We start from the raw sequence: 27805 nt of genomic DNA on the forward strand, positions 1-27805 counted from the left end.
TGGCGGACGTTAAAAAGTCCGTTAAAGTAGGGCGGATAAAGGTGGGCTGGTGTGTATGTCACCTGACATTCCACGAGCCACCAGAGGTTTGCTTCAGGTGTCTGGAACCAGGACACAAGTCGTGGGACTGCAAAGGCCCCGACAGGCGCAAACTGTGTAGGCGATGCGGCGCTGAAGGTCATAAGGCCCAAAGCTGCACGAGTCCGCCCATCTGCATGATCTGTACCGGGAAAACCTCGAAAAACAGACATGCGATGGGTGGTCCAGGGTGCCCGGCCTTTAAGAAAGCCGCAGTGAACAACAAATCACAGTGCAGGTAACGCAGCTGAACCTGAACCACTGTGATGCGGCTCAGCAACTGCTTTGTCAGGCGGTTTCTGAGTGGGGGACGGATATCGCCATCATTTCGGACCCATACCGAGTACCCGCCGGCAACGGCAACTGGGCCTCGGATGGGACCAGGAAAATGGCGGCGATATGGACGACGGGTAAATACCCCGTGCAGGAGTTGGTGTCTACTACCTATGAGGGCTTCGTGGTCGCCAAAGTAAACGGGGTCTTCTTCTGTAGCTGTTATGCGCCTCCGCGGTGGCCGATCGAGCAGTTCACGCAAATGCTGGACCGCTTAACGACCGTGCTAACAGGGCGAAGGCCGGTGGTAATAGCGGGTGACTTTAATGCCTGGGCCGTGGAATGGGGAAGCCGTTTCACGAACCAGCGGGGTCAGATCCTGCTAGAAACACTGGTCATCTTAGATGTCGACTTGGCTAATGTCGGTACCAAGAGTACCTTTAGTCGAAACGGAGCGGAGTCAATTATTGACGTGACCTTTTGTAGTCCTGGCCTAACAAGTAGTTCGAACTGGAGAGTAGATGATGGCTACACTCACAGCGACCACCTGGCGGTTCGCTACAGTATCGACTACAATAACAGCAGACAGCGGATAGAAGAAGAGGCGGCTAGGCCAAGGCCAAGCCCACGCAGGTGGAAGACATCATACTTCGACGAAGGGGTATTTAGGGAGGCGCTCCGCCGTGAGCGAAACTTAATCGGTTTAGACGGCGACGAGCTGGTAGCGGTGCTCTCACGTGCGTGTGATGCGACCATGCCTAGGCGAGTCCACCCTAGAAATGGGAGGCCACCGGCTTACTGGTGGACCGACGCGATTGCGGACCTGCGCCGTGCCTGCCTACGGGCTAGGCGGCGGATGCAGCGAGCACGATCAGAGGAAGAGCGAAACGAACGGCGGGTGGTGTTCGCCGCTGCAAAAGCCGCGCTGAAGACCGAGATAAGAGCAAGCAAAAAGGCCTGCTTTGAGGGTCTCTGTCAGAGTGCCAATACGAACCCGTGGGGTGACGCCTACAGGATCGTTATGGCCAAGTCGAGAGGTGTGATGGCTCCTACAGAGCAATCTCCAGAGATGTTGGAGGGGATCATTGGAGGACTTTTTCCGCGTCATGATCCTAGTCCTTGGCCTCCTTTCGTAGGACAGCCGGGGACTGGGGCTGGCGATGAGGAGAGGGTCACCGATGTGGAACTTGCGGGGATAGCTAAGTCCCTTAGCGTAGGTAAGGCCCCAGGTCCGGACGGAGTTCCGAACCTGGCCTTAAAAGTAGCTATTGCAGAGGCTCCCGAGATTTTCAGGTCTGCTATGCAGAAATGCCTGGACGAGGGAGTTTTCCCAGAAGCTTGGAAGAGGCAGAGCCTGGTACTATTGCCAAAGGCGGGGAAACCACCCGGAGACCCGTCGGCATATAGACCAATATACTTGATTGACACGGCGGGGAAGGTGCTCGAAAAGATCATCCTCAATAGAATGTTGCGGTTCACCGAGGGCGAAAATGGTCTTTCGAGTAACCAGTACGGCTTCCGGAAGGGGAGGTCCACCGTAGACGCTATCTTGTCGGTTACAAAAACCGTCTCGAAAGCACTCGAGCCTAAGAGGAGGGGAATTCGCTTTTGCGCGGTAGTGACTCTGGATGTAAGGAATGCGTTTAATAGCGCCAGCTGGTCTGCTATTGCCGATGCGCTCTTGCGTCTGGGGATACCGGAGTACCTGTACAAGATTCTCGGAAGTTACTTTCAGAATCGTGTACTAGTCTACAACACGGAGGTGGGTCGGAAGTGCTTTCACATAACCTCAGGAGTCCCGCAAGGTTCCATCCTGGGTCCGGTGTTATGGAATGTCATGTACGACGAGGTGTTGAGGTTAGAGTATCCAGTGGGAGTGGTGATTGTCGGATTTGCCGATGACATTACGCTCGAAGTCTACGGTGAAACGATCGAGGAGGTAAAGTTGACTACCAACCACTCGATCAAGGTTGTGGAGGCGTGGATGCGGTCCAGGAAACTGGAGCTGGCTCACCACAAGACAGAGGTGACGGTTGTTAACAACCTGAAGTCGGAGCAGCAGACGGAGATCAGTGTAGGAGACTGTACTATCCTGTCAAAGCGCTCCGTCAAACACTTGGGCGTGATGATCGACGATAAGCTTACCTTCGGTAGCCACGTCGATTATGCCTGTAAAAGAGCCTCCACAGCTATTGCGGCACTGTCCCGGATGATGTCCAATAGCTCTGCGGTGTACGCCAGTAAGCGCAAGCTTCTGGCTAGTGTTGCTACATCCATACTTAGGTATGGCGGCCCGGCGTGGGGCACCGCGCTAAGTACTAAATGCTACCGACGGAAGCTGGAAAGTACTTACAGGCTTATGTGCCTGAGGGTTGCGAGCGCGTACCGTACCGTGTCACACGACGCTCTCTGCGTCATTACTGGTATGGTGCCTATCAGCATTCTTATCAGTGAGGACATGGAGTGCTTCGAAATGCGCGGCACAAGAGGCATACGCAGGACTGTCAGGATGGCCTCTATGGTCAAATGGCAGCGCGCGTGGGACAGTTCCACCAAAGGAAGGTGGACCTATAGGTTGATACCGAGGGTAGATAGTTGGATTAATAGGCGCCATGGGGAAGTCACATTCCACCTGACACAGGTCCTTACAGGTCATGGTTGCTTCCGACAGTATCTACACCGTTTCGGGTATGCGGATTCTCCCGAATGCCCAGTGTGCAATGGTTTAGAGGAAACGGCGGAACACGTTTTATTCGTGTGCCCGCGTTTTCGCACAATGCGTGACCGCATGCTTGCCACATGCGGGGAGGACACAACTCCGGACAACTTGGTCCAGAGGATGTGTAGGGATGAGTTTGGCTGGAACGCCGTTTCAACGGCTATTACCCACATCGTCTGGGAGCTACAGAGGAGGTGGCGCGTGGACTCGGAGAATGGCTAGTCCAGATGCAGTACAAGAGGTGGTCCAGGGGTTCGGAGTCGGCTTCGTAGGTCATACCGGTGCCCTGCGGTCGAGATTGACCCTTACAACGATTAAGTGGCCGCGGAGAGGAAGTCCCGGTAGTGGTGCTGTCGTGGCGTCGGTCTACTGGGTTGGATCCGAGCCCGCGGTTGGAAAGGGGTCCCCGGCAAGGGTCGGGGTAGGTGAGATCCTGCTGTCTGCAACCTACGGGTGCATCTGATAGGGCCTGAAGGGTAGTGATACCCTTCCTTACGGGCAGGTCAGATCGGGTTGCACGTGGGCATCAGTTCTTGATGTCCGCTCAGCAGTAGGGCGCGGGCGGGGTTGACCCTGCCCGCCTTCCGAGGACAAAGGGAGTGGCGAGGACCACTCGGGAAACTGGCTAAGCGCCAGCATGCTACCGTGATGGACTCTCCAAAGCGAGTCATCGATGTTCGTTGCTGCAGGCTACGCAGCTAACCTTGTGGGTGCGATGTGCACTAGCCCCTCTCTGAAGCAATACCTTCTTGGTGATTCCGGAGAGACGTAGGGTTTGGCGACCATAGGAATGGTTTAGTGGGTACGAGGAGAGAGTAGTCCTGGATTTTACTTTTGTTGTAGAAGACGGCCTGTCAGACCTACACTACCCTAACCTTCTGTTAGGGTGTCTGTTGAGCAGATTATCCCCCTATGGTTTAGAAGGAAAAAAAAACACATACACACACACACACATACAGACATTTGTTCAGTTCGTCGAGCTGAGTTCATTGGTATATGAGACTCGGCCCTCCGGGCCTCGGATCGAAAGTCGGGTTTTCGAGCGATATTTATACCCTTCTTATGGGTGTAAGAAGGGTAAAAAAATCAATAGCGTTCTACTAGGATGTAGTAGCTTTCATTTGCTTCCAAGAGAACTCAAATCGGTTGACAGACGGCTGAGAAACGTGCGTGACTTTTTTTGTAACGCACATACACACACACACATACACACATACACACACACACATACAGACATTTATTCAGTTCGTCGAGCTGAGTTCATTGGTATATGAGACTCGGCCCTCCGGGCCTCGGATCGAAAGTCGGTTTTTCGAGCGATATTTATACCCTTCTTATGGGTGTAAGAAGGGTAAAAAGAATTTATTGAAATACTCTTCGTAAGATATCTCAGTAATCAAATGTCGAATCGAAATAAAATTTCAGGGTGATCTACTAGGATGCTGTAGCTTTCATTTGGTGCCAAGAGAACTTAAATCGATTGACAAACGGCCGAAATATTTATTATGATACACTTGGTCAAAAATCATAAAAAGTTTAGAAATATGACTCATAAGTACTCTTCGAGAGATATCTCGGAAACCAAACGTCCAATCGAAAAAAAATTCAATAGCGTTCTACTAGGATGTAGTAGCTTTCATTTGCTTCCAAGAGAACTCAAATCGGTTGACAGACGGCTGAGAAACGTGCGTGACTTTTTTGTAACGCACATACACACACACACACATACACACATACACACACACATACAGACATTTGCTCAGTTCGTCGAGCTGAGTTCATTGGTATATGTGACTCGGCCCTCCGGGCCTCGGATCGAAAGTCGGTTTTTCGAGCGATATTTATACCTTGATGATTTTGTGGCTATATCGGTCTCTTTCTACTCATAGTATAAGGGAGTAGAGATCAAAGTGGATAATGAAATGATAGATATGATAGAATTCGCTAGATAGCGAACAAGTGTGAAAATTTTATAGAAGGTGAAATTAGGCAAGTAGGCCATGTATTGAACGAATACATCGAATGCGTGAAACTTCTGCCGTGCGACCTGTGCTTTTAAACAGATCGGCTTGGTTGGTAGTTTTCATACCACCTTACCAAGACTGGCAAAAGTTTCAGGCACCCGACTGCCTAATGTATTGTTCTGTTTTCATCACAAATTCTATCGATCGGTAGCTTTTTCGGAATTCGCACTCCGTTCATAGGGGTATGCCTATATCGCGGCGTGTTCTTCCTATTAGCTTTTTCGATCTTATAGGATAGAACACTTTTCTTTTTGAGCCAAACTTTTCATATCATATGCTGATTTATCGACCGTATTCTATTAATAACTTGATGATTTTGTGGCTATATCGGTCTCTTTCTACTCATAGTATAAGGGAGTAGAGATCAAAGTGGATAATGAAATGATAGATATGATAGAATTCGCTAGATAGCGAACAAGTGTGAAAATTTTATAGAAGGTGAAATTAGGCAAGTAGGCCATGTATTGAACGAATACATCGAATGCGTGAAACTTCTGCCGTGCGACCTGTGCTTTTAAACAGATCGGCTTGGTTGGTAGTTTTCATACCACCTTACCAAGACTGGCAAAAGTTTCAGGCACCCGACTGCCTAATGTATTGTTCTGTTTTCATCACAAATTCTATCGATCGGTAGCTTTTTCGGAATTCGCACTCCGTTCATAGGGGTATGCCTATATCGCGGCGTGTTCTTCCTATTAGCTTTTTCGATCTTATAGGATAGAACACTTTTCTTTTTGAGCCAAACTTTTCATATCATATGCTGATTTATCGACCGTATTCTATTAATAACTTGATGATTTTGTGGCTATATCGGTCTCTTTCTACTCATAGTATAAGGGAGTAGAGATCAAAGTGGATAATGAAATGATAGATATGATAGAATTCGCTAGATAGCGAACAAGTGTGAAAATTTTATAGAAGGTGAAATTAGGCAAGTAGGCCATGTATTGAACGAATACATCGAATGCGTGAAACTTCTGCCGTGCGACCTGTGCTTTTAAACAGATCGGCTTGGTTGGTAGTTTTCATACCACCTTACCAAGACTGGCAAAAGTTTCAGGCACCCGACTGCCTAATGTATTGTTCTGTTTTCATCACAAATTCTATCGATCGGTAGCTTTTTCGGAATTCGCACTCCGTTCATAGGGGTATGCCTATATCGCGGCGTGTTCTTCCTATTAGCTTTTTCGATCTTATAGGATAGAACACTTTTCTTTTTGAGCCAAACTTTTCATATCATATGCTGATTTATCGACCGTATTCTATTAATAACTTGATGATTTTGTGGCTATATCGGTCTCTTTCTACTCATAGTATAAGGGAGTAGAGATCAAAGTGGATAATGAAATGATAGATATGATAGAATTCGCTAGATAGCGAACAAGTGTGAAAATTTTATAGAAGGTGAAATTAGGCAAGTAGGCCATGTATTGAACGAATACATCGAATGCGTGAAACTTCTGCCGTGCGACCTGTGCTTTTAAACAGATCGGCTTGGTTGGTAGTTTTCATACCACCTTACCAAGACTGGCAAAAGTTTCAGGCACCCGACTGCCTAATGTATTGTTCTGTTTTCATCACAAATTCTATCGATCGGTAGCTTTTTCGGAATTCGCACTCCGTTCATAGGGGTATGCCTATATCGCGGCGTGTTCTTCCTATTAGCTTTTTCGATCTTATAGGATAGAACACTTTTCTTTTTGAGCCAAACTTTTCATATCATATGCTGATTTATCGACCGTATTCTATTAATAACTTGATGATTTTGTGGCTATATCGGTCTCTTTCTACTCATAGTATAAGGGAGTAGAGATCAAAGTGGATAATGAAATGATAGATATGATAGAATTCGCTAGATAGCGAACAAGTGTGAAAATTTTATAGAAGGTGAAATTAGGCAAGTAGGCCATGTATTGAACGAATACATCGAATGCGTGAAACTTCTGCCGTGCGACCTGTGCTTTTAAACAGATCGGCTTGGTTGGTAGTTTTCATACCACCTTACCAAGACTGGCAAAAGTTTCAGGCACCCGACTGCCTAATGTATTGTTCTGTTTTCATCACAAATTCTATCGATCGGTAGCTTTTTCGGAATTCGCACTCCGTTCATAGGGGTATGCCTATATCGCGGCGTGTTCTTCCTATTAGCTTTTTCGATCTTATAGGATAGAACACTTTTCTTTTTGAGCCAAACTTTTCATATCATATGCTGATTTATCGACCGTATTCTATTAATAACTTGATGATTTTGTGGCTATATCGGTCTCTTTCTACTCATAGTATAAGGGAGTAGAGATCAAAGTGGATAATGAAATGATAGATATGATAGAATTCGCTAGATAGCGAACAAGTGTGAAAATTTTATAGAAGGTGAAATTAGGCAAGTAGGCCATGTATTGAACGAATACATCGAATGCGTGAAACTTCTGCCGTGCGACCTGTGCTTTTAAACAGATCGGCTTGGTTGGTAGTTTTCATACCACCTTACCAAGACTGGCAAAAGTTTCAGGCACCCGACTGCCTAATGTATTGTTCTGTTTTCATCACAAATTCTATCGATCGGTAGCTTTTTCGGAATTCGCACTCCGTTCATAGGGGTATGCCTATATCGCGGCGTGTTCTTCCTATTAGCTTTTTCGATCTTATAGGATAGAACACTTTTCTTTTTGAGCCAAACTTTTCATATCATATGCTGATTTATCGACCGTATTCTATTAATAACTTGATGATTTTGTGGCTATATCGGTCTCTTTCTACTCATAGTATAAGGGAGTAGAGATCAAAGTGGATAATGAAATGATAGATATGATAGAATTCGCTAGATAGCGAACAAGTGTGAAAATTTTATAGAAGGTGAAATTAGGCAAGTAGGCCATGTATTGAACGAATACATCGAATGCGTGAAACTTCTGCCGTGCGACCTGTGCTTTTAAACAGATCGGCTTGGTTGGTAGTTTTCATACCACCTTACCAAGACTGGCAAAAGTTTCAGGCACCCGACTGCCTAATGTATTGTTCTGTTTTCATCACAAATTCTATCGATCGGTAGCTTTTTCGGAATTCGCACTCCGTTCATAGGGGTATGCCTATATCGCGGCGTGTTCTTCCTATTAGCTTTTTCGATCTTATAGGATAGAACACTTTTCTTTTTGAGCCAAACTTTTCATATCATATGCTGATTTATCGACCGTATTCTATTAATAACTTGATGATTTTGTGGCTATATCGGTCTCTTTCTACTCATAGTATAAGGGAGTAGAGATCAAAGTGGATAATGAAATGATAGATATGATAGAATTCGCTAGATAGCGAACAAGTGTGAAAATTTTATAGAAGGTGAAATTAGGCAAGTAGGCCATGTATTGAACGAATACATCGAATGCGTGAAACTTCTGCCGTGCGACCTGTGCTTTTAAACAGATCGGCTTGGTTGGTAGTTTTCATACCACCTTACCAAGACTGGCAAAAGTTTCAGGCACCCGACTGCCTAATGTATTGTTCTGTTTTCATCACAAATTCTATCGATCGGTAGCTTTTTCGGAATTCGCACTCCGTTCATAGGGGTATGCCTATATCGCGGCGTGTTCTTCCTATTAGCTTTTTCGATCTTATAGGATAGAACACTTTTCTTTTTGAGCCAAACTTTTCATATCATATGCTGATTTATCGACCGTATTCTATTAATAACTTGATGATTTTGTGGCTATATCGGTCTCTTTCTACTCATAGTATAAGGGAGTAGAGATCAAAGTGGATAATGAAATGATAGATATGATAGAATTCGCTAGATAGCGAACAAGTGTGAAAATTTTATAGAAGGTGAAATTAGGCAAGTAGGCCATGTATTGAACGAATACATCGAATGCGTGAAACTTCTGCCGTGCGACCTGTGCTTTTAAACAGATCGGCTTGGTTGGTAGTTTTCATACCACCTTACCAAGACTGGCAAAAGTTTCAGGCACCCGACTGCCTAATGTATTGTTCTGTTTTCATCACAAATTCTATCGATCGGTAGCTTTTTCGGAATTCGCACTCCGTTCATAGGGGTATGCCTATATCGCGGCGTGTTCTTCCTATTAGCTTTTTCGATCTTATAGGATAGAACACTTTTCTTTTTGAGCCAAACTTTTCATATCATATGCTGATTTATCGACCGTATTCTATTAATAACTTGATGATTTTGTGGCTATATCGGTCTCTTTCTACTCATAGTATAAGGGAGTAGAGATCAAAGTGGATAATGAAATGATAGATATGATAGAATTCGCTAGATAGCGAACAAGTGTGAAAATTTTATAGAAGGTGAAATTAGGCAAGTAGGCCATGTATTGAACGAATACATCGAATGCGTGAAACTTCTGCCGTGCGACCTGTGCTTTTAAACAGATCGGCTTGGTTGGTAGTTTTCATACCACCTTACCAAGACTGGCAAAAGTTTCAGGCACCCGACTGCCTAATGTATTGTTCTGTTTTCATCACAAATTCTATCGATCGGTAGCTTTTTCGGAATTCGCACTCCGTTCATAGGGGTATGCCTATATCGCGGCGTGTTCTTCCTATTAGCTTTTTCGATCTTATAGGATAGAACACTTTTCTTTTTGAGCCAAACTTTTCATATCATATGCTGATTTATCGACCGTATTCTATTAATAACTTGATGATTTTGTGGCTATATCGGTCTCTTTCTACTCATAGTATAAGGGAGTAGAGATCAAAGTGGATAATGAAATGATAGATATGATAGAATTCGCTAGATAGCGAACAAGTGTGAAAATTTTATAGAAGGTGAAATTAGGCAAGTAGGCCATGTATTGAACGAATACATCGAATGCGTGAAACTTCTGCCGTGCGACCTGTGCTTTTAAACAGATCGGCTTGGTTGGTAGTTTTCATACCACCTTACCAAGACTGGTAGAAAGAGACCGATATAGCCACAAAATCATCAAGTTATTAATAGAATACGGTCGATAAATCAGCATATGATATGAAAAGTTTGGCTCAAAAAGAAAAGTGTTCTATCCTATAAGATCGAAAAAGCTAATAGGAAGAACACGCCGCGATATAGGCATACCCCTATGAACGGAGTGCGAATTCCGAAAAAGCTACCGATCGATAGAATTTGTGATGAAAACAGAACAATACATTAGGCAGTCGGGTGCCTGAAACTTTTGCCAGTCTTGGTAAGGTGGTATGAAAACTACCAACCAAGCCGATCTGTTTAAAAGCACAGGTCGCACGGCAGAAGTTTCACGCATTCGATGTATTCGTTCAATACATGGCCTACTTGCCTAATTTCACCTTCTATAAAATTTTCACACTTGTTCGCTATCTAGCGAATTCTATCATATCTATCATTTCATTATCCACTTTGATCTCTACTCCCTTATACTATGAGTAGAAAGAGACCGATATAGCCACAAAATCATCAAGTTATTAATAGAATACGGTCGATAAATCAGCATATGATATGAAAAGTTTGGCTCAAAAAGAAAAGTGTTCTATCCTATAAGATCGAAAAAGCTAATAGGAAGAACACGCCGCGATATAGGCATACCCCTATGAACGGAGTGCGAATTCCGAAAAAGCTACCGATCGATAGAATTTGTGATGAAAACAGAACAATACATTAGGCAGTCGGGTGCCTGAAACTTTTGCCAGTCTTGGTAAGGTGGTATGAAAACTACCAACCAAGCCGATCTGTTTAAAAGCACAGGTCGCACGGCAGAAGTTTCACGCATTCGATGTATTCGTTCAATACATGGCCTACTTGCCTAATTTCACCTTCTATAAAATTTTCACACTTGTTCGCTATCTAGCGAATTCTATCATATCTATCATTTCATTATCCACTTTGATCTCTACTCCCTTATACTATGAGTAGAAAGAGACCGATATAGCCACAAAATCATCAAGTTATTAATAGAATACGGTCGATAAATCAGCATATGATATGAAAAGTTTGGCTCAAAAAGAAAAGTGTTCTATCCTATAAGATCGAAAAAGCTAATAGGAAGAACACGCCGCGATATAGGCATACCCCTATGAACGGAGTGCGAATTCCGAAAAAGCTACCGATCGATAGAATTTGTGATGAAAACAGAACAATACATTAGGCAGTCGGGTGCCTGAAACTTTTGCCAGTCTTGGTAAGGTGGTATGAAAACTACCAACCAAGCCGATCTGTTTAAAAGCACAGGTCGCACGGCAGAAGTTTCACGCATTCGATGTATTCGTTCAATACATGGCCTACTTGCCTAATTTCACCTTCTATAAAATTTTCACACTTGTTCGCTATCTAGCGAATTCTATCATATCTATCATTTCATTATCCACTTTGATCTCTACTCCCTTATACTATGAGTAGAAAGAGACCGATATAGCCACAAAATCATCAAGTTATTAATAGAATACGGTCGATAAATCAGCATATGATATGAAAAGTTTGGCTCAAAAAGAAAAGTGTTCTATCCTATAAGATCGAAAAAGCTAATAGGAAGAACACGCCGCGATATAGGCATACCCCTATGAACGGAGTGCGAATTCCGAAAAAGCTACCGATCGATAGAATTTGTGATGAAAACAGAACAATACATTAGGCAGTCGGGTGCCTGAAACTTTTGCCAGTCTTGGTAAGGTGGTATGAAAACTACCAACCAAGCCGATCTGTTTAAAAGCACAGGTCGCACGGCAGAAGTTTCACGCATTCGATGTATTCGTTCAATACATGGCCTACTTGCCTAATTTCACCTTCTATAAAATTTTCACACTTGTTCGCTATCTAGCGAATTCTATCATATCTATCATTTCATTATCCACTTTGATCTCTACTCCCTTATACTATGAGTAGAAAGAGACCGATATAGCCACAAAATCATCAAGTTATTAATAGAATACGGTCGATAAATCAGCATATGATATGAAAAGTTTGGCTCAAAAAGAAAAGTGTTCTATCCTATAAGATCGAAAAAGCTAATAGGAAGAACACGCCGCGATATAGGCATACCCCTATGAACGGAGTGCGAATTCCGAAAAAGCTACCGATCGATAGAATTTGTGATGAAAACAGAACAATACATTAGGCAGTCGGGTGCCTGAAACTTTTGCCAGTCTTGGTAAGGTGGTATGAAAACTACCAACCAAGCCGATCTGTTTAAAAGCACAGGTCGCACGGCAGAAGTTTCACGCATTCGATGTATTCGTTCAATACATGGCCTACTTGCCTAATTTCACCTTCTATAAAATTTTCACACTTGTTCGCTATCTAGCGAATTCTATCATATCTATCATTTCATTATCCACTTTGATCTCTACTCCCTTATACTATGAGTAGAAAGAGACCGATATAGCCACAAAATCATCAAGTTATTAATAGAATACGGTCGATAAATCAGCATATGATATTTATACCCTTCTTATGGGTGTAAGAAGGGTAAAAAGCCAATTCTTGCCTTCTGAACCAGTTGTTTTGGTCTCTCAGAAGCTACAAGCTACGTTCAAAATTTAAGCGAAATCGATTAAGTCTAGGGCACAGAGAACAGACATCCAAGCCTTTTTTCTCAAAAGCTGTGTAAGGATTCATTTTTTTAGCGTTGACTAGCGTCACCTATGCGACAAATTGCTACAGTCAGTGGAGAGTATGCATAGCATATCTAGATAAGTTTTATATTCACCACCGACAACAACGTGGGAACTTTGCGAGAACAGTGCCACCACGATGTTGTCATCAAATGACCGTTAAACTCCAAGTTGAACTCCTTGCACAGTTATGGAACTGCACTTGGATGTCTGTTCTTTGTGTGTAGGGGGAGGATAGACAAAATGATCGGGACACGTAACATTTTCACAGTTCAAAAAAAAAAAATCAAGTAGCTGTAACTTTTCAAAAAGTACATCAAATATTCTCAAATTTTCACTGTAAGTTGATCAACTAGTTGTGTATCAGTGGTCAAAATTTGGAAAAGATCGGGCTATTCTGCACGAATCAGATTAATAAGAAGCCGACAAATGTTTTGTTAAACTGTAAAAAAATAAAATAAATTAATAAATAAGTAATAATTCATCACTGTTAATACGGATGAGAAAAGTCGAACATTGACTAATTCAAAATCATTTGAACAGTAATGTGTAGAGCATATTTTTGTTCAGCTATCATTACCATTATTGAGCAAACATTCAGTGGGCATGATTGTTTATGACTTGCAATTGTTAGTTGGGGCCGTGGCGTAGTGGTCACACGTTCACTTCATAAGTGGCTAGTCATGGGTTCGATCCCAGCCTCGGCGCTTGCAATTTTTCGTCAGTTGCTTTTCCCCCCGAGAGCGGCTGACACCTGCCGCTCTTCTGAGCATATGCTCTAATGGACCCAGAAACTTGGATATCGGCTAACTAACGGCAACTCATAATGGACCCCCAATCGGACTGGAAAAAGGAACAAGATCCAGACATCAACATCCTCGTATTCGTCATTTCACCATGGACTGGGTAGAAATTTTCTACTAGAAAAGTGACAGCAGCGCAAAAGCAACCCAGTTCGATATAGTAGAATTGAAATAGAGAATACATTTAGGCGCTGTACAAAGTGTAAGTGCAGCTGCCAACTGGAATCGCTTACACAGTGCCCTATTGAACAAAAAAGCTGTAAATTAGGTTAAGTGGTTGAAGAATTTAAAAAATCTGAGGTAATGATAAATTCAAAATTAAGATGATGTAGGTACTTGTACACCTTCGTATGGTAGAGAGACGGCAATGACAACCTTAGTTTTGTTGGCAAGACTTGTTAGTATGATGGGAAACCCAAGATAGTCCAGATTTTGTTTGGAAGATTATTAATTCACTTTTAAGTGTTGCTACATTACAGCCAATTCGTTTTTAAGAGATAGGCGACATACACTGTGGTGCATAATTAATCGGACAAACGCCGATTTTAATACAAAATGCCCTTGTTTCAGATGCTGTAACTATGGTTTGCTTTGATGGATTGAGCTCAATTTTTGACACGAAACTACTAATATGCTGAATTTTACGTGTACAAAGTACACGTACTTTGTTTACGCAAAATTTAGCACACTTGTAGTTCCATGACAAAAATTGAGCTCATTCCATGAAAGGAAATCATAGATACTACAGCATCTCAAAGTTGGCCATTTTGTATGAAAATCGGCGTTTGTCCGATCAATTATGCACCCCATTGTAGATATCGTAGGTTCATAGGTAAAGCATGTAGCCTTTTCGTTCGTTCTGCTGCCATTCTACGCATAAGTGTACAATAAACTCCATATTAATTGAGATTTCCTATTTATCAACATGGAATACGTATACGTGCAACGTGTACTACCTTTTTCAAATAAATCAAACAAGCTGTAAATGGCTGTGCAGGAGAAGATCTAACTGCATCAAATATACTAAGAGTTTTCGCCAAAACATCGTTCCACAATATATATATTTTTTTTTGTAGAGTGACCAGGTGGAGCTGCATGACAGCTGAAAGCAAAGTCTGGACCCTTTCCCAACTTTCCCCCTACTAGTACCAATACTCACGATGGACTAGACGATGTCGTCAACTTGAGCAAAGTGTGTAGTAATTAGTATTGGGTCGTAGTAGTTTTTAAAATTACTGTGTTTTAACTATTCCCATCGCACTAGTGTTTTGACCGAATGGAAGCTCCAAAGATGATATGATAATTGAATAATATTTCAATAATCGAAAATATCCGAGATCTATGGACAACATTCAGAGAGAAAAAAAGCTGTACATGTTAACGCCTTCAAGGTACTATTCCTGAGAAATATTACAAAGAAGAGCAAAAAATTTGTCATAGCCAATGTTTACAGGTTTGATATTTTTGAAAATTATTCGGAGACAGCTGCCAGAGCTAGCGTTTTTAGCCGATATGGGCAACTAGTTTTCTGACAGCATCTCTAAACAATAAATCAAATAATAACCTAAGTTTTTTACAATACATTCTGAAAATTATTTCAAGCTGATTACCAATAGTGTCAATAACCGATGTTGATCATTGACAGCACCTGCATCATCCCCAAATAACTCTCATATTAGTGTTAGGTAACACTTTTTGAGCTTCCATTCTATGTTGTAATGAAATCAGTCAAACCCTATACGTCGACATATAGTCTATAATGTGTCAAATTGTGTTCTTAATTTCGTCTAGTCGTCTTCTGCATATCTGTGATCATCTAAGTCCGAAGTATTATTACATCCACCGTAACCCTTTAGATTGTCAACCGTCCTAAGTCCTAAAGAAACATGTAACAAAATTCTTGCTTTTTTGGTCAGTGTTATAATACCGTCTAGAATATAAAACAAAAAAGTTCAGTCAGCCGATTTTTGTGTCAAAAATTAAAATGATTAAGATTATTTGTCAACTTCTATATATTCATCGCTACAAAACCTATAAAAAGAAGAAATACAAATATAAACTCATTTCTAAAATCTGCAGTTTTGACTGATTAGGGTCCAGAATTTTCTAAAGGTAATAAATTTAATTGTTAACGTTACCTTAAGTCAACTTATCCTAGCGTCCCCTGTCCTGTGTACTTTCGAATTCAAGTGATGAATGATGAGTGTAACGCAGAGACCTCCCCTACCCACTCTTGTGTTACGTTAAGAACAGACTTGTTAGAATCCCAAAATGGCCGCCACAATGGCCGACTTTGACACCTACTCACGATTTCGAGGACACAAATCTCTTCGTAAACAAAACCAGCGCACCTGAGCTTCTTATTTTAAGCTTTTTACAAGTGAGCAAGAACAGAATAATAAAATGCACTGTTGTTTGAAACTTGCTTCGTGAGATTTGTGCGTTTGAAGTTCTTATGCACTGTTGAAGCGGGATTTTATGACGTTTGTCCTTAAATTCAACAATTATTGTTAAATTTGAGAAAATTTAAAGAATGCAAAGATTAGGTCTATGCAAGCTGAATTATAACTTGTGATAAATGCACTACGGATACTCCTTTGGTTCCCATTAGCACTTACGGCCGATTCCTTCACTTGCGATCAACTCGTAAACCAGATATATCTAGCTCAAAGTCCAAGCAGTGGAGAATAAACTGGCGCTAAAATGCTAATGGGTTAAGCCTTCCCATCGCGTCAAGATTGAATATCCAGGGGGAGGGCAAAACGTCCTTCCACAATATTTCTAAAACATTTCTTCAAGTTAAAGAATTCATTGTGAAATCCTTGTAGAATTTGGAGGAATATCTATCAGATATATCTGGTAGAAATCTAGCAGAATTAGGTAAAACGCGCTACTGGATTTCTAAAGAATTTTTAGAAATACTGATGCCTAGAGGAACTGTTGTAAGCAAACTGGAATCCTAAATTCTACAGCCTAAATATTTATTTTAATTTTATTCATTCGCTTGATCAGAATCAGATAATATTGAGTTATTACAAAATTAGGAGGTTTATTTTTTTTTATGAAAATAAATCTTCTATCTATAGAATGACAAATGAGGGATTTTCTTGGTGGGCTCTATAGAACTACGGAGTAGGTACGTACTACATTATTTATTAAAGAGATTTTCCCAGTTTTAACAGCAAATAATAAATAAAACACCGGATTGTATATTTTAATAAATGACAATCTTTAGATAATGATATACAAATAGAGTGCCAGGAATTTTTACACAGATCTAGCAAAACAATTTTACAGCCCTATGTCCATGTTTGGTGGGGATTTCCCTTACCCCATTTTAATACGAAAATGATTCGATCATTCAAACAGTAACTTGCCCTCAGCCCCAGGGACTTACCGTTTTCTGCTTCTTGGTTTCCTTTCCTTGCTCGCTCATTTTCACGGTGGTAAAAGCAAATAGTTATAGTCACCTTATTCACTTCCTGTTTTAGTGACGCGCCGCAGTGCTTTCCAAGTATTCCGTATGTACCACGTAGAGGCTGTTTTCGTCACGAGCACTAGCGCCCACCGTACGGTATGTTTTGCGAGAGCGGCCCACAGTATCGGTAATGGCAAAACAATAATGCACCGATTCACTAGCACGTTTGTAACGGAACGGGAAAATGTTACGTACGACACGAAAAATCTCCACAAAACAGAGAAACTGGGATTCACTTCTGGTCCGGAAGCAGAAATTACACGTACGCGAGTAACCGGGTGGCAAACCGCGGATCCTAACCGAACCGATGCACCGTCAGTGTGTGACAAAAAAGGTAAACAAAACTCGACAGAGTCAGATGTCAGCGTGGAAAATGTCGAATTCTAGCGTAACTTCTGGTAAGGTTCATTTATATGAAAATCTTGCTTCACAAACGTTATCAATTATGAACCGTAAGGCACAAGTTGAGGGAGGTAACCTCACTTACTTAATAATAGAATTTAAGCATAATATACACCTTTTAATGAGTTTCTGTCATACAAAAACGATTAGAAATATCAAAATTAACATGGTCGCTAGAGGTGAGTGATAGGTGCTTTTTGAAAGATGAGCTATTTTTGTACTTCTGTGAATCTAACAACCAGCTTTCATCAACCAGTTTTATTTTTCCGTGTTTTTACTGGTTGGTGGGAATCTAACAACCAGTTTTTGTACCGTACTTGAACAAAGGGGTGACTTTGTACCGATAAAAGATTAATCCTGTAAAACATGTGTCCGATCCATCGCAACAACTGAAAATGTTGCGCAACGTGAAAAAGTTGCATTGCTATGAAAAATGTTGCATGGTATGGTTACATAGCAAAAAAAATGTTGCATGCTGCAAAACGTTACCTCCATAAGAATACCTATGTAGTGTCATGCGATATTAAAAATGTTGCACGATATAAAACACGTTGCATGACATTGAGAATGTTGCATCTCATGGAAAATGTTGCATGCCTCCAAAATGTCACCTTCATGAGAGTACTAGTATGGTTGTATGTCACTTATAACAAAAATGTTGCTTGATACAAAAGGTGTATGCCATTAAAGTTGTTGCATGACATGAAAAATGTAGCATCACAAGAAAAATGTAGCATGTCCGCTAAAGATCACCTCTGATAGAATACTAATGTGGGTAGGATGTCAAACAATAGAAAGAATGTAGCTGACATGTTGCAGATATGAAAATTGTTGCATCGCATGGAAAACGTTGCATGCCTGTAAAATGTCACCTTCATGAGAATACTAGTATTGGTAGTATGTCACTTATAACAATAATGTTGCATGATACAAAAAGTGCATGCCATGAAAGTTGTTGCATGACATGAAAAATGTAGCATCACAAGAAAAATGTAGCATGTCCGCAAAAGATCTCCTCTGATAGAATACTAATGTGAGTAGGATGTCAAACAATAGAGAGAATGTAGCTGACATGTTGCAGATATGAAAATTGTTGCATCGCATGGAAAACGTTGCATGCCTGTAAAATGTCACCTTCATGAGAATACTAATATTGGTAGTATGTCACTTATAACAATAATGTTGCATGATACAAAAAGTGCATGCCATGAAAGTTGTTGCATGACATGAAAAATGTAGCATCACAAGAAAAATGTAGCATGTCCGCAAAAGATCACCTCTGATAGAATACTAATGTGGGTAGGATGTCAAACAATAGAGAGAATGTAGCTGACATGTTGCAGATATGAAAATTGTTGCATCGCATGGAAAACGTTGCATGCCTGTAAAATGTCACCTTCATGAGAATACTAGTATTGGTAGTATGTCACTTATAACAATAATGTTGCATGATACAAAAAGTGCATGCCATGAAAGTTGTTGCATGACATGAAAAATGTAGCATCACAAGAAAAAGGTAGCATGTCCGCAAAAGATCACCACTGATAGAATACTAATGTGGGTAGGATGTCAAACAATAGAAAGAATGTAGCTGACATGTTGCAGATATGAAAATTGTTGCATCGCATGGAAAACGTTGCATGCCTGTAAAATGTCACCTTCATGAGAATACTAGCATTGGTTGTATGTCACTTATAACAATAATGTTGCATGATACAAAAAGTGCATGCCATGAAAGTTGTTGCATGACATGAAAAATGTAGCATCACAAGAAAAATGTAGCATGTCCGCAAAAGATCACCTCTCATAGAATACTAATGTGGGTAGGATGTCAAACAATAGAAAGAATGTAGCTGACATGTTGCAGATATGAAAATTGTAGCATCGCATGGAAAATGTTGCATGCCTGTAAAATCCCAAGTAACCACGGTGCTGAAGCCTTATTGCATGCAGATATACGGTGTATTTAGTGCAATCGTTACTTTACATGCAAACTTAAGGTTGATGTAAAGTGGAAGTGGGCAATTATAGAATCAAATTAAGATTTAACTGGTATAATCTTGGAGCAGTCGCATAATTGCCCATTTCCACTTTAAATCAACTTTAAGTTTGCATGTAAAGTAATGTTTGCTCTAAATGCACCGTATATCAGCATACAATGAGGCTTCCAGCATCGTGGTTACTTGGGATGTCACCTTCATGAGAGTACAAGTATTGGTTGTATGTCACTTATAACAATAATGTTGCATGATACAAAAAGTTCATGCCATGAAAGTTGTTGCATGACATGAAAAATGTAGCATCACATGAAAAATGTAGCATATCCGCAAAAGATCACCTCTGATAGAATACTAATGTGATTTGGGGCCAGTTCACTGATTTCATGTAGGGAAAATGTTTGACTTTTAACAACCACTTTCCTTGTATATGGGTTACCACCCTAAATCGTCATTTGGCAAAAACTGCCCGATAGAAAGTGAATGAGTCCCTCCTAAACCTTAAGTTTAGACCCCAAGTCATCTACTAAGGGCAAAGACTTGAGGCCAGTTCACTGAATTTGTGTGGTACAACTGTTTGACTTTTAACAACCACTTTTCCTTGTATATGGGTAACCCACCCTAAATCGTCATTTGGCAAAAACTGCCCGATAGAAAGTGAACGTCTCCCTCCTAAACCTTAAGTTTAGACCCCAAGGCATCCACTAAGGGCAAAGACTTGAGGCCAGTTCACTGATTCTGTGTGGTAGAACTGTTTGACATTTAACAACCACTTTTCCTTGTATATGGATAACCCACCCTAAATCGTCATTTGGCAAAAACTGACCGATAGAAAGTGAACGTCTCCCTCCTAAACCTTAAGTTTAGACCCCAAGGCATCTACTAAGGGCAAAGACTTGAGGCCAGTTCACTGATTTCATGTAGGAAAAATGTTTGACTTTTAACAACCACTTTCCTTGTATATGGGCAACCCACCCTAAATCGTCATTTGGCAAAAACTGCCCGATAGAAAGTGAACGTCTCCCTCCTAAACCTTAAGTTTAGACCCCAAGTCATCTACTAAGGGCAAAGACTTGAGGCCAGTTCACTGAATTTGTGTGGTACAACTGTTTGGCTTTTAACAACCACTTTTCCTTGTATATGGGTAACCCACCCTAAATCGTCATTTGGCAAAAACTGCCCGATAGAAAGTGAACGTCTCCCTCCTAAACCTTAAGTTTAGACCCCAAGGCATCTACTAAGGGCAAAGACTTGAGGCCAGTTCGCTGATTTCATGTAGGAAAAATGTTTGGCTTTTAACAACCACTTTCCTTGTATATGGGTAACCCACCCTAAATCGTCATTTGGCAAAAACTGCCCGATAGAAAGTGAACGTCTCCCTCATAAACCTTAAGTTTAGGCCCCAAGGCATCTACTAAAGGCAAAGACTTGAGGCCAGTTCACTGATTCTGTGTTGTAAAACTGTTTGACATTTAACAACCACTTTTCCTAGTATATGGGTAACCCACCCTAAATCGTCATTTGGCAAAAACTGCCCGATAGAAAGTGAACGTCTCCCTCCTAAACCTTAAGTTTAGACCCCAAGTCATCTACTAAGGGCAAATACTTGAGGCCAGTTCACTGAATTTGTGTGGTACAAGTGTTTGACTTTTAACAACCACTTTTCCTTGTATATGGGTAACCCACCCTAAATCGTCATTTGGCAAAAACTGCCCGATAGAAAGTGAACGTCTCCCTCCTAAACCTTAAGTTTAGACCCCAAGGCATCTACTAAGGGCAAAGACTTGAGGCCAGTTCACTGATTCTGTGTGGTAGAACTGTTTGACATTTAACAACAACTTTTCCTAGTATATGGGTAACCCACCCTAAATCGTCATTTGGCAAAAACTGCCCGATAGAAAGTGAACGTCTCCCTCCTAAACCTTAAGTTTAGACCCCAAGGCATCTACTAAGGGCAAAGACTTGAGGCCAGTTCACTGATTCTGTGTGGTAGAACTGTTTGACTTTTAACAACCACTTTTCCTTGTATATGGGTAACCCACCCTAAATCGTCATTTGGCAAAAACTGCCCGATAGAAAGTGAACGTCTCCCTCCTAAACCTTAAGTTTAAACCCCAAGTCATCTTCTAAGGGCAAAGACTTGAGGCCAGTTCACTGATTTCATGTAGGAAAAATGTTTGACTTTTAACAACCACTTTCCTTGTATAAGGGTAACCCACCCTAAATCGTCATTTGGCAAAAACTGCCCGATAGAAAGTGAACGTCTCCCTCCTAAACCTTAAGTTAAGACCCCAAGGCATCTACTAAGGGCAAAGACTTGAGGCCAGTTCGCTGATTTCATGTAGGAAAAATGTTTGGCTTTTAACAACCACTTTCCTTGTATATGGGTAACCCACCCTAAATCGTCATTTGGCAAAAACTGCCCGATAGAAAGTGAACGTCTCCCTCCTAAACCTTAAGTTTAGACCTCAAGGCATCTACTAAGGGCAAAGACTTGAGGCCAGTTCACTGATTCTGTGTGGTAGAACTGTTTGACTTTTAACAACCACTTTTCCTTGTATATGGATAACCCACCCTAAATCGTCATTTGGCAAAAACTGCCCGATAGAAAGTGAACGTCTCCCTCCTGCACCTTAAGTTTAGACCCCAAGTCATCTTCTAAGGGCAAAGACTTGAGGCCAGTTCACTGAATTTGTGTGGTAGAACTGTTGACTTTTAACAACCACTTTTCCTTGTATATGGGTAACCCACCCTAAATCGTCATTTGGCAAAAACTGCCCGATAGAAAGTGAACGTCTCCCTCCTAAACCTTAAGTTTAGACCCCAAGTCATCTTCTAAGGGCAAAGACTTGAGGCCAGTTCGCTGATTTCATGTAGGAAAAATGTTTGACTTTTAACAACCACTTTCCTTGTATATGGGTAACCCACCCTAAATCGTCATTTGGCAAAAACTGCCCGATAGAAAGTGAACGTCTCCCTCCTAAACCTTAAGTTTAGACCCCAAGGCATCTTCTAAGGGCAAAGACTTGAGGCCAGTTCACTGATTTCATGTAGGAAAAATGTTTGACTTTTAACAACCACTTTTCCTTGTATATGGGTAACCCACCCTAAATCGTCATTTGGCAAAAACTGCCCGATAGAAAGTGAACGTCTCCCTCCTAAACCTTAAGTTTAGACCCCAAGTCATCTTCTAAGGGCAAAGACTTGAGGCCAGTTCACTGAATTTGTGTGGTAGAACTGTTTGACTTTTAACAACCACTTTTCCTTGTGTATGGTTAACCCACCCTAAATCGTCATTTGGCAAAAAACTGCCCGATAGAAAGTGAATGTCTCCCTCCTAAACCTTAAGTTTAGACCCCAAGGCATCTATTAAGGGCAAAGACTTGAGGCCAGTTCACTGATTTCATGTAGGAAAAATGTTTGACTTTTAACAACCACTTTTCCTTGTATATGGGTAACCCACCCTAAATCGTCATTTGGCAAAAACTGCCCGATAGAAAATGAACGTCTCCCTCCTAAACCTAAAGTTTAGACCCCAAGGCATCTACTAAGGGCAAAGACTTGAGGCCAGTTCACTGATTCTGTGTGGTACAACTGTTTGACATTTAACAACCACTTTTCCTAGTATATGGGTAACCCACCCTAAATCGTCATTTGGCAAAAACTGCCCGATAGAAAGTGAACGTCTCCCTCCTAAACCTTAAGTTTAGACCCCAAGGCATCTTCTAAGGGCAAAGACTTGGGGCCAGTTCACTGATTTCATGTAGGAAAAATGTTTGACTTTTAACAACCACTTTTCCTTGTATATGGGTAACCCACCCTAAATCGTCATTTGGCAAAAACTGCCCGATAGAAAATGAACGTCTCCCTCCTAAACCTTAAGTTTAGACCCCAAGGCATCTACTAAGGGCAAAGACTTGAGGCCAGTTCACTGATTCTGTGTGGTACAACTGTTTGACATTTAACAACCACTTTTCCTAGTATATGGGTAACCCACCCTAAATCGTCATTTGGCAAAAACTGCCCGATAGAAAATGAACGTCTCCCTCCTAAACCTTAAGTTAAGACCCCAAGGCATCTATTAAGGGCAAAGACTTGAGGCCAGTTCACTGATTCTGTGTGGTAGAACTGTTTGACATTTAACAACCACTTTTCCTAGTATATGGGTAACCCACCCTAAATCGTCATTTGGCAAAAACTGCCCGATAGAAAGTGAACGTCTCCCTCCTAAACCTTAAGTTTAGACCCCAAGTCATCTTCTAAGGGCAAAGACTTGAGGCCAGTTCACTGATTTCATGTAGGAAAAATGTTTGACTTTTAACAACCACTTCCCTTGTATATGGGTAACCCACCTTAAATCGTCATTTGGCAAAAACTGCCCGATAGAAAGTGAACGTCTCCCTCTTAAACCTTAAGTTTAGACCCCAAGGCATCTACTAAGGGCAAAGACTTGAGGCCAGTTCACTGATTCTGTGTGGTAGAACTGTTTGACATTTAACAACCTCTTTTCCTAGTATACAGGAAACTCACCCTAAATCGTCATTTGGCAAAAACTGCCCGATAGAAAGTGAACGTCTCTCTCCTAAACCTTAAGTTTAGACCCCAAGTCATCTTCTAAGGGCAAAGACTTGAGGCCAGTTCACTGAATTTGTGTGGTAGAACTGTTTGACTTTTAACAACCACTTTTCCTTGTATATGGGTAACCCACCCTAAATCGTCATTTGGCAAAAACTGCCCGATAGAAAGTGAACGTCTCCCTCCTAAACCTTAAGTTTAGACCCCAAGGCATCTACTAAGGGCAAAGACTTGAGGCCAGTTCACTGATTCTGTGTGGTAGAACTGTTTGACTTTTAACAACCACTTTTCCTAGTATATGGGTAACCCACCCTAAATCGTCATTTGGCAAAAACTGCCCGATAGAAATTGAATGTCTCCCTCCTAAACCTTAAGTTTAGACCCCAAGTCATCTACTAAGGGCAAAGACTTGAGGCCAGTTCACTGATTTCATGTAGGAAAAATGTTTGACTTTTAACAACCACTTTCCTTGTATATGGGTAACCCACCCTAAATCGTCATTTGGCAAAAACTGCCCGATAGAAAGTGAACGTCTCCCTCCTAAACCTTAAGTTTAGACCTCAAGGCATCTACTAAGGGCAAAGACTTGAGGCCAGTTCACTGATTCTGTGTGGTAGAACTGTTTGACTTTTAACAACCACTTTTCCTTGTATATGGATAACCCACCCTAAATCGTCATTTGGCAAAAATTGCCCGATAGAAAGTGAACGTCTCCCTCCTAAACCTTAAGTTTAGACCCCAAGTCATCTTCTAAGGGCAAAGACTTGAGGCCAGTTCACTGATTTCATGTAGGAAAAATGTTTGACTTTTAACAACCACTTTCCTTGTATATGGGTAACCCACCCTAAATCGTCATTTGGCAAAAACTGCCCGATAGAAAGTGAACGTCTCCCTCCTAAACCTTAAGTTAAGACCCCAAGGCATCTACTAAGGGCAAAGACTTGAGGCCAGTTCACTGATTCTGTGTGGTAGAACTGTTTGACATTTAACAACCACTTTTCCTAGTATATGGGTAACCCACCCTAAATCGTCATTTGGCAAAAACTGCCCGATAGAAAGTGAACGTCTCCCTCCTAAACCTTAAGTTTAGACCTCAAGGCATCTACTAAGGGCAAAGACTTGAGGCCAGTTCACTGATTCTGTGTGGTAGAACTGTTTAACTTTTAACAACCACTTTTCCTTGTATATGGATAACCCACCCTAAATCGTCATTTGGCAAAAACTGCCCGATAGAAAGTGAACGTCTCCCTCCTAAACCTTAAGTTTAGACCCCAAGTCATGTACTAAGGGCAAAGACTTGAGGCCAGTTCACTGAATTTGTGTGGTACAACTGTTTGACTTTTAACAACCACTTTTCCTTGTATATGGGTACTTCAGCCTAAATCGTCATTTGGCAAAAACTGCCCGATAGAAAGTGAACGTCTCCCTCCTAAACCTTAAGTTTAGACCCCAAGGCATCTACTAAGGGCAAAGACTTGAGGCCAGTTCACTGATTCTGTGTGGTAGAACTATTTGACATTTAACAACCACTTTCCTTGTATATGGGTAACCCACCCTAAATCGTCATTTGGCAAAAACTGCCCGATAGAAAGTGAACGTCTCCCTCCTTAACCTTAAGTTTAGACCCCAAGGCATCTACCAAGGGCAAAAACTTGAGGCCAGTTCACTGATTCTGTGTGGTAGAACTGTTTGACATTTAACAACCTCTTTTCCTAGTATACAGGAAACTCACCCTAAATCGTCATTTGGCAAAAACTGCCCGATAGAAAGTGAACGTCTCCCTCCTAAACCTTAAGTTTAGACCCCAAGGCATCTACTAAGGGCAAAGACTTGAGGCCAGTTCACTGATTCTGTGTGGTAGAACTATTTGACATTTAACAACCACTTTTCCTAGTATATGGGTAACCCACCCTAAATCGTCATTTGGCAAAAACTGCCCGATAGAAAGTGAACGTCTCCCTCCTAAACCTTAAGTTTAGACCCCAAGGCATCTACTAAGGGCAAAGACTTGAGGCCAGTTCACTGAATTTGTGTGGTACAACTGTTTGACTTTTAACAACCACTTTCCTTGTATATGGGTAACCCACCCTAAATCGTCATTTGGCAAAAACTGCCCGATAGAAAGTGAATGTCTCCCTCCTAAACCTTAAGTTTAGACCTCAAGGCATCTACTAAGGGCAAAGACTTGAGGCCAGTTCGCTGATTTCATGTAGGAAAAATGTTTGACTTTTAACAACCACTTTCCTTGTATATGGGCAACCCACCCTAAATCGTCATTTGGCAAAAACTGCCCGATAGAAAGTGAACGTCTCCCTCCAAAACCTTAAGTTTAGACCTCAAGGCATCTACTAAGGGCAAAGACTTGAGGCCAGTTCACTGATTCTGTGTGGTACAACTGTTTGACTTTTAACAACCACTTTCCTTGTATATGGGTAACCCACCCTAAATCGTCATTTGGCAAAAACTGCCCGATAGAAAGTGAACGTCTCCCTCCTAAACCTTAAGTTTAGACCCCAAGGCATCTACTAAGGGCAAAAGACTTGAGGCCAGTTCACTGATTCTGTGTGGTAGAACTGTTTGACATTTAACAACCACTTTTCCTAGTATATGGGTAACCCACCCTAAATCGTCATTTGGCAAAAACTGCCCGATAGAAAGTGAACGTCTCCCTCCTAAACCTTAAGTTTAGACCCCAAGGCATCTTCTAAGGGCAAAGACTTGAGGCCAGTTCACTGATTTCATGTAGGAAAAATGTTTGACTTTTAACAACCACTTTCCTTGTATATGGGCAACCCACCCTAAATCGTCATTTGGCAAAAACTGCCCGATAGAAAGTGAACGTCTTCCTCCTAAACCTTAAGTTTAGACCCCAAGGCATCTACTAAGGGCAAAGACTTGAGGCCAGTTCACTGATTTCATGTAGGAAAAATGCTTGACTTTTAACAACCACTTTCCTTGTATATGGGCAACCCACCCTAAATCGTCATTTGGCAAAAACTGCCCGATAGAAAGTAAACGTCTCCCTCCAAAACCATAAGTTTAGACCTCAAGGCATCTACTAAGGGCAAAGACTTGAGGCCAGTTCACTGATTCTGTGTGGTACAACTGTTTGACTTTTAACAACCACTTTCGTTGTATATGGGTAACCCACCCTAAATCGTCATTGGGCAAAAACTGCCCGATAGAAAGTGAACGTCTCCCTTTTAAACCTTAAGTTTAGACCCCAAGTCATGTACTAAGGGCAAAGACTTGAGGCCAGTTCACTGATTCTGTGTGGTAGAACTGTTTGACTTTTAACAACCACTTTTCCTAGTATATGGGTAACCCACCCTAAATCGTCATTTGGCAAAAACTGCCCGATAGAAAGTGAACGTCTCCCTCCTAAACCTTAAGTTTAGACCCCAAGGCATCTTCTAAGGGCAAAGACTTGAGGCCAGTTCACTGATTTCATGTAGGAAAAATGTTTGACTTTTAACAACCACTTTCCTTGTATATGGGCAACCCACCCTAAATCGTCATTTGGCAAAAACTGCCCGATAGAAAGTGAACGTCTTCCTCCTAAACCTTAAGTTAAGACCCCAAGGCATCTACTAAGGGCAAAGACTTGAGGCCAGTTCACTGAATTTGTGTGGTACAAATGACGATTTAGGGTGAGTTTCCTGTATACTAGGAAAAGTTGTTAAATGTCAAACAGTTCTACCGCACAGAATCAGTGAACTGGCCTCAAGTCTTTGCCCTTAGAAGATGCCTTGGGGTCTAAACTTAAGGTTTAGGAGGGAGACGTTCACTTTCTATCGGGCAGTTTTTGCCAAATGACGATTTAGGGTGAGTTTCCTGTATACTAGGAAAAGTGGTTGTTAAATGTTAAACAGTTCTACCAC

At 41.6% G+C, this 27805-nt stretch overlaps 1 protein-coding gene across 1 annotated transcript in view; it reads right to left on the reverse strand.

Annotated features, from left to right (window-relative positions):
* Positions 1-17280, reverse strand: part of LOC109401765 (bifunctional 3'-phosphoadenosine 5'-phosphosulfate synthase) — a 48073-nt gene extending 30793 nt beyond the window's left edge. The window contains exon 1 of the mRNA XM_019674357.3: positions 16870-17280. Within this exon, the coding sequence (XP_019529902.3) occupies positions 16870-16908 (39 nt within the window). The 5' untranslated portion in view covers positions 16909-17280. The remainder of the gene's footprint in view (positions 1-16869) is intronic.
* Between the last annotated feature and the right edge of the window lie 10525 nt (positions 17281-27805).

This window comes from Aedes albopictus, chromosome 3, assembly GCF_035046485.1.
Source record: "Aedes albopictus strain Foshan chromosome 3, AalbF5, whole genome shotgun sequence".
In the NCBI taxonomy this organism is placed as follows: Eukaryota; Metazoa; Arthropoda; class Insecta; order Diptera; family Culicidae; genus Aedes; species Aedes albopictus.